The sequence below is a fragment of the Apus apus genome, chromosome 1 (assembly GCF_020740795.1).
Source record: "Apus apus isolate bApuApu2 chromosome 1, bApuApu2.pri.cur, whole genome shotgun sequence".
NCBI classification, from domain to species: domain Eukaryota; kingdom Metazoa; phylum Chordata; class Aves; order Apodiformes; family Apodidae; genus Apus; species Apus apus.
This window is the reverse complement of record NC_067282.1, coordinates 72975148-72987755: the sequence shown is the minus strand read 5'-3', so window position 1 is coordinate 72987755 and position 12608 is coordinate 72975148. Positions and strand designations below refer to the sequence as shown.

General features: G+C 40.4%; 1 protein-coding gene across 7 annotated transcripts in view; it reads right to left on the bottom strand.

Moving 5' to 3' along the window:
• Nucleotides 1-12608, bottom strand: part of ST3GAL6 (ST3 beta-galactoside alpha-2,3-sialyltransferase 6) — a 50529-nt gene that overhangs the window by 8049 nt on the left and 29872 nt on the right. For all 7 annotated transcript variants that reach the window (XM_051608255.1, XM_051608246.1, XM_051608270.1 and 4 more), the window contains 4 exons: nt 7143-7238; nt 5939-6125; nt 4738-4875; nt 929-1081 (listed from right to left, as the gene is read on the bottom strand). In XM_051608255.1, the coding sequence (XP_051464215.1) occupies nt 929-1081; nt 4738-4875; nt 5939-6125; nt 7143-7238 (574 nt within the window). The remainder of the gene's footprint in view (nt 1-928; nt 1082-4737; nt 4876-5938; nt 6126-7142; nt 7239-12608) is intronic.

The window sequence follows — 12608 nt, the reverse complement described above, 5'->3', positions numbered from 1 at the left end:
CTGTGCAATACTTATAACTTAATGCTACTAAAGTATTAATGATTAAGTTTTGTTTAGTTGCCTTTTTTTTTTTCAAGTTTCAAGATGTCAGGAAATCTTATGAATGTCTATTCAGCCGGTGATCAACCTTACCCAAGCTTGCTGTACATGGCAAAAAAAGCACCTGCAGAGAAGAGCCTCAAAATGAAGGCAACATCAGTATCAGAGGGAAATTATCCCACAGCTGCAGGCACCTAGAGTACTCACAGACATCAGAGGCTCCTATACGCAGTGCCTCAATCCTTCCTCATCAGGAAAAGGAGAGAAAATGGTCCCCACATGCACTGAGCATGCACATGGAAGATAAAACTGTTCACATTCAAGTAAAGGGCTGAGATGGAACGGCTTGGATTACAGAGCTGAAGAGCAGAGTCATAAAAGAAAACAGAGACATGGCCATAAACAAAGCAGGAGGCCTTTCTCTGCAGGATGGGAGGGGAAGGCAACCCTGCTGTTTGCTAGCCTCCTGCTGCTCCCTCCCCTGGAAAGTTATGGCTTCCCTCTCTTTAAGCAGTTCCTTCTGCTCTAACAGCTGCATTTCTTCACTGCTTTCTATTTCTGAAACTCAATTCATTTCCTCATTGCAAGTTTGTGTCTTTAACTCCTTCCTTTTCACTTCACTCTTCTTTCTCTTTTTTTTTTTTAATGAAATTTGGCAACTGTGGCAAACTGTGGCATTACAACCAGCTGTCAAGGAAAAAGAAGATGCAAACAGAAACAGCACTATTTATTTTCTGACAATGCTAGCAAATATGCCTCTCTGAACAAGAGCTGTGTAGCCTCAGGATAACACCAGCAAAGCAAAGCAGAACATACAAATAGATGTGTCCCATCCAGACTGTGCACAACATGGTGGAGCAGAGGGACACAGATATCCACACTGTCATACCTGCATCATCTGAGACATCGTGTCATTGCCATAGTAGTGCAGGGAACTGTTTCTGTCTGTGAAGTCATACTTGAAGCCTGCCAGGTGAACTTCATGGCATATGTGAAATGCTAGTGTAATGGCAATTAGCCCTGTTGTTGGATGCTTTGGTTTCTAAAAGAAAACAGAAAGAGCACATTAATGTAAATAACTGGCAGCTTGATAGGAACAGCAAGCCTAGGAGCCAAGGCAGTGGATATCAGGCAGCCTTGCTCTTCGGCAGGCATTTATTTTTGTGGTTTGATCCCCTTCTGTTTCATAATGAATAACCTGCTGCCAGCAGGTTTTTCATGAGCAGGCTATCTCCTGTGCTGGTCTTCCCTTGGGATTCTCTGTTTTTTCATGAGGGCTGAGCCCACACTGTAGTCCTTCCCTCAGCAGAGGCATTAGGAAGGTCTCACCATCCCTCTGCTCAGAAAACTTACTTTCATTAAACTAGTCAGGCTTCAAATATATTGTAGACTATTTCACCCTGTCAAATTTGACTGAATTAGCACAAGATTCTAGATGATAGAGATCCAGACAAGCAGAAAAACGTGATATGACTCAAGTCTTCGTAACACCTAATGAAAAACGCATAAATGCTACTGCTGCCTTAATTTGGCTACATTTGATCTTTTTCAGAAGAGGGAAAAGAACACAGCTTTAGACCTTTCCCCACTACTTCCATTTGAAGGAAATAAAGTGTAAAGTTGCTGATTTTTCCCTACAGTGAGATAGTTCAGAAGTAAATGTAAAATACCAAGAGCAGGTCATAAACAGGTTTTAACTGTGCAAAATTAAGAGCACCTAACCATAAATCAGCATTTATTACAAAGGCACAGAATTCCTTGCAACTACCTGTCCCATCTTGTGATTAAGTACATGACTCTTAGCAGCAGCAGCAACAATGATCTAAGGAAGTAAGAGCCAAGTTTTGTACAGAGGTGAACTCTCTCCTTTGTCTAAGTGATGAAGCTGAGGGGAAAATGTGCCCTCAAAAATGGACAAAACTTTCATGCACTAATGCCAGTCTCAGCTAAAATAATTTTATCAGAAAACAAATGAGATAAACACTTTGAGTAGCTGCAACCAAACCTCAACTGAGCACAAAACCACATGCTTTTTTGAACTCTTAGCCAAGGATCAGCTCATTTGCCTCTGAAATGAAGCAGGCAACCCAGTACTGCACAACTCTGCGCAGAGAGAAGGCAGATGCACTTGGTACAGAAAAACATTTATTTGTAGCATATGATACAGGAACAAATCCCCATGAAAAAAAAAATTGTAACATCAGCTCTGTAAACCTAAATAAAGTAACAGAATTGAACTGTCACCTTTTATGTAGGATTTTTTTTGTACCTTTACACAACTTCTGGACCATTCAAAAAACATCAACTTAAAATGCATGCTGTTGCCCAAGGCTAATGCCAGTTAGCAAAATAACTTTATACCCTAGGGGCTCAATGCCATAAATTTAGTGGTGATTCTGTTGCAGTGTCCATACTTAACAGGACCCAAAAATTACAGAAGGAACGTTACATGTCAGGATTACTGCTATTTGGAAATATCAGAAGCATCACCGGTTCCAACTATCTCTGTTTACCTTTGACTAAAAGTTCGCCTCAAAGGAATATACTAAAAATATGCAACATTCCTTTAAAAACCTGTTGTGATGCTTTAAGGATGCTCTTCTGTCTAAACCAACCTCAGGAAAACCCATATTCAACATGGTAAAGGCAGAAGTCTTTATTAAGCAAACTGGTTTTCTGCAGATTCTGCTGAGCAGAACTACTGCCAGTGAAATGTGCAGGACCCAAAGTGCCCCAGCACTATCCAGATATCCTTGGCCTGTAATAAAACGTGTTCAGCCAGTTACATTTAATGGGAATAGGTGCAGCCCTGAAATTACTCTGCAACACTTTGACTTCAGAGCTGCTGGGGAAGCAAATCAGAATTTACGGTTGTTCTTCACAGCTCTGCTAACACCGTCACAGCTGCTAATGGAGAAAAATAAATGCTTGCTGGACTACACACAAATGCACATACAGTGAACTTAAGGCTGGCTTAATGGAAAAGAGAGAGACAGCAGGAAAAGCAACAGCAGTCTTTAGCGTCTCCTGCAGGCAGAGGGGGCTGAAGCACAGAACAGTGAAGGCACCAGCCCTTTCCAAGGATGCACTACAGGAACAGAAGGCTCTAAAGCGGAGGCAAAAAGCCACCCTGCCAACCAAACCCACTAGGGATGACCTGCAGCTAAACTGAGCCAGAGCAACTGCAGATGTGCAGGCTCCCAGCCACAGACTGCCTCAGAGATGCGAGAAAAAGCGAGGACAAGCATGCCTGAGCTTGACCATCGCTGCCTCCTGGGATGAGGGGCTACAAAACCCCTGGGATAGAGCGAGTGGGATGTAGAGATGGTGGAAAGAGGTTGCAATCACAGATGCACTCTACCCCTACTCTGGGCAGGGACACCCAATGAGCAGGAGAGGAGAAGAGAGCGTGCATGTCATGCAAAGTGACTGAGGGGCCTGTGGTACCAGCTCCAGGACACTGTACGCATCTGTTTGGCTAAGTGACAGCACTGGTCTTACTTTTACCCCCACTGAGAGGGGAACACAGGAAGAGACAGAAGGGGTTTCTGGAGCCATGGAGGCCACAGATGTTCCATGGCCCTTTAGGAGATCATTAGGCACCAAACTACTATGTTCCTTTCTTCCCATCCTCAGTTGAACTGAAATGCCATGAAGCCCCAGCAAGCATGCAGCCAAACTGGGTATTCCAGTTTGAGAGTTAAATACAGAGGAAAAAGCCACTAGTAGACTCAAAAAAGAAAATTTAAAGAGATGTAAACAAAAATTAAAAAATACCTCAACTCCCTCAAATATTAGAAAGATTAAACTAGAACATGAGTTGTGGTAGATACTTCAGTGACTGCCCATTCAAATACTTCCACACGTGTCAGTTGGCTGATCCTGATGAAGCAGCTCCATGGAACAGTGTGACCCCAGGGAACCGTATTTGTACTAAACAGCACATGGCCAGCCCTGATTGCACAAGGGAGGTCTCCCTCTTGAAGTCTTACCATTCGTTAGAAACATTCTGCAGTCAGAAACTGACAGTTAAAATGTATTTTTAAGTCCAAATTGTTGGTTAATTCATTACAATACTTGGCATCAAATCAGTAAGCACAAGAATGCTGCTAGACATATGTCATTAGTATGGGGCTGGAATATCCGGTATGCTCCCTAGTTCTTACCCACCCCCAGAAGCATGAAACTGCAGCAGTGACAGAATTACTAGGCTGTTGGGTGTTCAGGGGGTTTTGTTTGTTTGGTGGACTTTTTTTTAGTGATTTGGTGGGGGTTTGGAGTGGGTTTTTTTATGTGTTTTGTGGTGTTTGGGATTTTTGGGGTTTGGTTTTTTTGTTTGGTGGTTTGTTGTTTTTTTTTTAAACACCCTTAATATTTCTAGAAGCCATTCAGATCTGTCATGTTCCAAAGCCTGTCTGCTTTCCCAAATTTGCAAAAGGAATTATGTCTGTCTGCAAAAACAATCCCATTTGATGCTAATTACAGAATCCATAAAAGGAGATTTTTGGCATGCAAGGGTACTCACTTTCTTTCTGGATTCCATTTCTCCCAACTTCTTTGAAGACCATCTAAAAACAAGCTAATGCAACATGAACCTAAAATATGTTCTAAAATAGTCCACTATAATAAACAGATAATTACCTTTGAGTACACATTTGGTTGCACAAAGCTAAAAGGCATTAGAAGGAAAAAGCCTACCTCTTTTTTGGGAAACCTTGTTGGGAAATTAAGCCATTCATAAGCAGTTTTTCTGGTGATGCTGGGATCAAGAATCCTGATTTGACTAGACTTGTATATCATGTTCAGAGCTGGTTTCTTCCAAAAGCCTTTAGCGCTCTGTAACAAGCAAGCAAATACAAATTTTAATGGTTATAAACAGTTGATTTTGGTTTTATAGTAACTCTAACCAGAGTAAAATCTAAGTGCAGGAGGTTGAGGAAGAAGAGGGAAAGCAATAAGCTTCCAAAGGTCAACAAAAACACATGCCAAACTGTGCTGCTGCAACAGGATAACCCACTGCAGCAGCAGAGGCTGGGGCCAGCTGGCTAGAAAACAGCTTTAGAGAAAGGCCCATGATGGACAACGTGCACCAGCAGCATGCCCTGGAGGCATTTAAGCATTCATTGTGTTTGGTTCTGTCAGTAAGAGCACAGAGAACAGGTAGAAGTTATTTTCCTCCAGTACTGTGCCTTTCTGTGGTCTCGCAAATGCAGTTTTGGGCAAGAGTGTGTCAAGCTCAGCAGAAGGCCTCTAAAACAGCCGAGGTGCTGTGTGCTCTGGCCCCTAAGAAAGGTCTGAAGAGGCTGGGTTTGTTCAGCCCATCTTCAACCATCTGTTAGGGGTTTACAAAAAGAGACAGAATCAGATTCTTCTCAGAAACACACAGTGAGAGGATGAAGAAAAAATATCTTCTGTGAGGGTAGTGCAGTACTGAAACAGATTGTAGAAATATTCTGGAAATACTCAAAACTTTCCTGGATAATGCCCTGAGAACCTGGTATGGCTTTGAACTTGGCCCTGCTCTCTTTCAGTAGGGTTTTGGACTAAAGACCCCCAGAGGGAGGTTCCTTCCAACATTATTCTGCAATTCCATCAAATGCACAGGAGAAAGTAATCTGGGAAATGGCCGAAGCATGCATGTCAGAACATAAAATGGTGCTAAGAAGAGGGTAAAAAGGTATCTACAAGAGGAAACCTACTTTGGGGTGATGAACCAACGAAGTATGTGGACAGAAGAGGAAGAGGACAAAAGCATTTACGGAAAAGGGATATTGAGCAGACAGACTGGGAGATGTAGTGCTCCCTCAAGCTAGAAGCACTAAGACTAAAATCAAAATGGGTATTGCACATGAGAGGTGTGTGGCAAGCTGAGCCAAAGTGCATGAATAATTAAACTCACTACTTTCTGACCACCTAGTATCTCCCAAAGCCACTTCAAGTCACGTGGTTTGAAGACGATGAGAACAACCGTTGTATTAGGATCGTAGTGAATCGGATCTGAGAAGATAGACTCCGGGTAAGAAAGGCGGAAAGTCGTCCTCCTCCCAACATCCTCTTCATACCCTATAACAGGGCCATTATTCATTCTGCAAAGGACAGAGAGACAGAGATGGCAATGACTACCCCATCCATAACCTTATTGTGTGGTGGCTGGCATGCATGCTAGTCTGTGGGGCAGACAGCATGTCCAGGTACAGGAGGGTTTAGCAGCCCAGCATTAACTTATCACATTACATGGTAGATAAGCAATTAGCAGGTGCACTCACTCTCTAACCCAGAGGGATCAAGAACACATGGAAACTTGGCCAAGGTGGTGTAGAATACAATTGCACTATGGCTTATCATCTGTCACTTGAGCAGAAGGCCCCCTGATTTGGCTCAAACACAGGAACTGGAGAAGACCAAAGGGAATATTTGGCTCAGAGAATTATCCATTGCTCCATTCATGCTACTACATGACCCAAGTCGTACAGAAGACAATTCAAGAATCTTTTAATACTCTTCACTGTCTACAGCATACAGGGACAGGGATTATGACTGTGTATCTGATACTGATCCATCTTTATGTATGGAGTTTTAGTTTATTTGGGTGTTTTTGAGGGGTGGTTTGGTTGGTTTGGTTTTTTTTCTTTTAAACAGTACTTTCACAGCTGCCACTGCCTTAGGATAGAACAAATCAATCAGCAGGTGGGTCAGGTCTATTCTGCTCTGAGGTGTTAGGGGGCGCTGTGTTTATGTCTGCATCTTGCAGTTTTTCCCTGGTGCCTGCATTGCATTTTTTTTAGAGAATTCAAGCAGTCTGTGTATGCTCCATTCCTGCCAATATGACTGATGGCAGCATCTTGCAGGTGCATGTATCCATACAAGAGGCAGAGTGACCACCTAGAGGTCTTTGACTCTCATTTCAATCAGTCTGTGTAGTAAAACACTGAACATTTTTTCCTCTTTTTTTTTTTTTTAAACAAAACCTGTGATGGATTAAGTACAATGGGAAGTTTTATGCATTTTCATTTGTATAATAACTGAACTCCAAAGATACTGGCTGACAGCAAAAGTTTGTTATTCTTTCCATGCACACAAAATGAAAAGGAGACACCATTTACCTTATTATCACATCATATGAGTCAATTTTCTCCCCTAACGTCTTATTTCGAAGTACTCCTCCATTACCAACCACAACACAGCGTCGACAGGCAATACTGTGGAACAAAAAGAACTTTAATAGGCATAACTTCCCTTGCTTCATATTAATGACATATTTGCCTCACAAGCATTTAACAGATCTATTTACTAAGTGAGGTCCACAATCTTTTAGGCCCCTAGGCCCCCTCAGAGCAGTTTGAATCCTGTATCACTCTAAGGCTGCTTGTGAAAAAACACAGCTGCATTATTTCAGGGACTGTCAAAGTCAGAACATGGCTCCTCTCCTGTAAACCTGTATTTATACATGTCCTTTTTCAAGTGGTTTAATGTTTAAGGTCATCCAACCAGTTAGTAATATGGGTGCCATTAGGTAAAATTATCTTCCACAATGCTTCAAATTTGTCATAGCCTGGGTGTATCAACCAGGATGGAGTATGTCTGGAAAAAATAACTGAAATTAAGGTGCTTCTGCAATATCATACAACTATGCAAATACAGATATATCCAACGTGAGACAGTGACAAGATTTATGTTCACAATTTACGTGACAGGCACCTGAATTGTACATGTGAAAAACCTTAGCCCAACGACATATGATGGCTCTCCCACAAATATAGCTGTCGATTTTCCTCCCTGTATTTAGAAAGTGCTGTCTAAACAAGTTATAATGTGCCAAGAAGTGCATATTGTCATGACATAACGTGAGTGATACACTTGATTAATAGTTGCACTCTCATGACTAGATCCAAATTAGACAGCCTAAGTACACAACAAGTTTTCATACATTTTATAATACATCTAATCAAAACTAAAATTCCTTTCAAATTTATAATATATTCATCATTTACAAGCACCCAAGAAATCATTACGCAAATGCTAAACTTAAGAAAGTAAATTCTCATGATAAAATTTTCCATGGAGTTGTCTCAGATTTTATAACTTCACCTTTTGCTTTGTATTGTCTTATTTCAGTGCTAGTAAAATGTGTGCTGTGCTTAAAAAAAAAAAAAGAAGAAAAAAAAACAACAACAAAACAAAAGCATGCACAGACAGGCTTGGTGTTGCTTAAAAAATTTTGCCTCTTTAGGGAAAGTTTATACCCAATGTATAAGACTGCAAACTCCTCCTTACAGAGCAAGCATATAATTTTTGGTTGCAAAATGCTTCTTTATTTAGAGCGAAAGCTGTTCTTCACTTTGGTTACAGCAGGAATAATGGCAAAATAAAAATGTAGGTACTCTTCAGACACAAACATGCTCACAGCTTACTGAGCTCCCAACATCCCATTCCCATGGTTCTGCAAATAAGAAAAAGGCTCTATGACATTTCTTACTGTAAGGGACTCCAGGACCCAGTCACAGAGAATACTGTAATCTAATTAAATACCCAATGTGGCACTTTATGCAGACTGATTAAAATCTCTCTCCTTATATAGTCCAACCTGCTTTTTCAGCTGAGGACAGTGTTATTCAACATCAATGAAAACAGCCTGTTCCAGCCCAACCTAACCAACATTAATACATAAAGCAGTTCCCTGTATTTCCTACAGAATTGTTAATGCAGTTATGCTGTACTGCATGTGAGCTTGGGAAAAGAAACTGAGCCGCAAAGTAATGCTGAAAGCCTGAAGCTTACAGAAAAGGTGAAACGAGAATTCCAACTACACAAAGCACTGTATTTCAAAAGAAATGCTAGGATGGCACCTTCTCACCTGCAGTTTTAGGGCCACATCTGCAGCGGCAACTGTCTTTAAAAACATATATGTGTGTATAAAAATAGTACTGCTCAAAGCAGCTCTCAGGGAGGGCTGATATGGAAAAAAGCTATCACACCTTTCCCTAGTGTTTAATGAGCAGCTTTGTAGAAGCCAAGCATTCATAAAAAGATTTCCAGCTAATGCCACAAGTCCATGTGACTCAGTACGTCAGAAATCAGAGGGGTGAAAACCTGTTCACCATCCTGTCTTCAGTATGTCCTTTCCCTCTACCCCCACAAACCCCTTGCCTCTCTACTCCAGGACTGCTTCAGTCCATTCATTTTCCAATTAGTTTTCCAACCTAGTTTTAAGATACTCTGAGAAAGTAGTCTGATGAACATATGCCCCATGCAAAGTTCACAGTGGGGGGGAAGGGAGCTGAAGTACCCTAGAGCTCAAAGCAAGATCCTGAGCTACACAAAAGGAACAGTAGAGAGAAATGGAAAGCAATAACAAAAGCTGGACAAAAATCATCAGTAAGTGATGAAGGTAGAAATAGTGCATGGCTATATCATGTTTTCCTGTCATTTACAGCATGCTTCTGCAAACCACTGAAAGTTTCAATCAAATCCAACCTCTGAATTTAGTGTCACCAGCACTTTGTGGCCACAGCTGGGTAAGTGAGGTACAAAGCTCATCACCACTATGCAAATCCTAACCTGCTACTCAAACTCCTGGTAATACCTCCTGGCTACAGCATACTTGGTGGACACCCTGGCTTGACAGTAACTGACACACCATGCATTAACTCATCTTCAGGTCTCAATAAAAAGCCAGAAAAATTGCTCCTAATCTTTTATTTTATACTGACTTCTTGGTATGAATTCACAAAAACAATGTTAACTCCATTACAAGTTACTTGTATTATTCTGACACCATGATAAGCAGCCAAAAAGTTACTTTGAGGAGACACTGCTTGTTCTGCCCTTGTAGATGAACTTTAAATGATTCCTTATTACATACCTTCCAATTTTTGGCAGAGGCTATGATTTAAGAAGCTTCTTCTCTGCATCAGTCCCTAACTACTGAAATAATGCCTTCGACACCAGTATAAAACTAGAGAGATCTTTAGTTTCTCCTCTCTGCACTGTGCAGTTGTGATGGGATGGGACACTCAAGACAGAGAGGGTAATATAAAACATGACTTTAGAGCTGGGCAACTAAGGTTTGCAATGCTATAGAAGCTGGGTATCTGCTCTTAAGTCAAATCCAAACTCTCTTACCTCTTACTGACAGATGGAAACCAGATCTTGTTCATGGATAAGAGCTGACTAATACTACTTGGATGGAAAATGGAGAAAAATTTGAAGTTTGATTAAGCTTTCTAACTCCAGTGCCCTTAACATGCATACTCAAAAATAATCAGCTGTCTTCAAATAACCAGGAAAGCACACAGTATGTCAACTTTTGAAATGGATAAAGTCAACAAGCAGATCAAATACTCCTGGTGAAATGTACATAACTGCAATCACAAACACAGTCAAAGAAATTAGAATTACCAACTTTTAATCTCTGCCAAGCTTATGAAATCAAAACAGGCCAACTCAAACATGAAGTCTAGCACAAGTATGCTGTTTCTGAATTGCCTCTTCCCCTTAGCTCCCCTGCCCTACCCCAAAGTGTCTCCAATCATAGGTCTATATCCACAGTTGCAGATTCTACTGACAAGGACCAGCAGGAAGGAAAAAGGTTTATGCAAGAGTAAATAAACAGATCATAGGAAACTGACATACAAAGGAGATAAAAAATATGTACCAAGGCCAGCCAGACTATATCCCAAGATACTTAAGTTAAATAAACTGACTTGTACTTACTGCAGATCACAGAAATCAACACAGATTTTCAGTCTGTTACTCCCAGATACTTTACCAACCTCACTTAATGTTTCCTTTTTCATAATGTTTTCATATTAAAAAAAAAAAAACAACCCAAAAATAAACACTCACCCCACAGAATGAGTAACACACTGCCTTCTTCCAAGTCAATTCAAGCAAGAAGATAAATAAATTCAGATGTTATAGAATCAAAGAATGTTTAAGGTTGGAAGGGACCTTAAAGAACTTCAGGTTCCAACCTCCCTGCTATGAGCAGGGACACCTCACGCTAGACCAGGCTGCACAAAGCCTCATCCAGCCTGGCCTTGAACACCTCCAGGGAGGGGTCATCCACAACCTCCCTTCACGGTGAAGATTTTCTTCCTGATGTCTAACATAAATCTCCCCTCTTTCAGTTTAAAACCATTACCCTTTGTCCTAACACTCTGATGAAAAGCCCCTCCCCAAGGTCCACACATGAAGTGTGCTTTAAGTCAAATATAATAGGCTAAAATGTCTGAAGGCCCAGTTTACGACCACCCCAATAGTGATGAAAGCAAAAAATATTAAGACTTCAGCTACAACATTTGCTATAAAAATGGTTTGAGTGACTTGGGGACTGCATTTAGGAGACATCTACTTAGCGTATAAATGGATTCTAATGCAAATTGCCTGGTAAATGATCTCCAACTACTAAATGCAATCTCTCTAGTCACTCAGATCATTGTCCTGAGAGTCTCTTAATTTCAAGGCCCAGGCATTAGTATATTTTAGCATATGTATTAGTATATTTTAGTATATATTATTATTTTGTATATATGTTGAAATGCTAAAAGAAACATTTTTCTAGTCTATATGGGAAAGATACTATTAAAGGGAAATGTAGCCTTTAAAGGTAAAAAGTCTTGTATCCTCCACTTTCCACTGGAACACTGTTTCTCTGAAAAAGGAAAAATAAGATCTTAATTTCAACTCCTTTAACTCACACCCCCTAGAGTCAGTTGAGGAATGCAAATTATTTCCTTTGAGGTTATCTGGTAAAAGGAGGATGCAGAGGTCACATTTTATTGACTCAGCATTGTGCAAATGCATTTTTAAGAATATACTGCTGCTGAGTTTAGAACCCTGAGAGTGCCTAGTGAGTAATTATGAGGAGAAGAGTGGGTGTACAGAGGGTACTCTGTGGATATATCCCTATCCTTGGAAAATCCTTCTCCTATGGGCTATGCCACTAAAGTCAGTGACATTGCTCACTTCGTACCAGTTTTGGAGAACTGGACCTTTACACAATGAAAATTTCATCTAAGTTGGGAAAACAGCACTATTTAGAAAAAAAGCCTGTGCCAATCACTACAAACAGTTTTACCTGTCACACACAACACCAGTTATATGAGGACTATAAATTTGGTTCTCATAGAGTCCAATATTTGTTAAAATACACAAAACCTGATGGATCTAGAAATAATACATTGTATGAAGTCACTGTACATTTCATTTGTTTATACTACTGGCTATTCAATAGTAATAGTTCTCATTTTGTTTCAATACTACTGAAGTATATTACTTTTATGAAAATGAAGCATACTTTCCAGAACCACTAAATATATCTCAGAGAACTTACATTAAAAGGATAAATATCAATTACTTTACTTTTGATCAATAGGATAGACACTTCCATTTTAAATGTCATACACTGTACTGCAAGTGTCCCTGCTTTACAGCCAAAATTATTATAGAGCTGAACTTGCTATTTGGAAATTTCTAATACATTTGGCATTCTCCTGCAAACTCCAGACACAAGACTAGCTTTTGGCAGCCAATTCTGTATGATTTTCCCCAATTACCACACTTCTGAT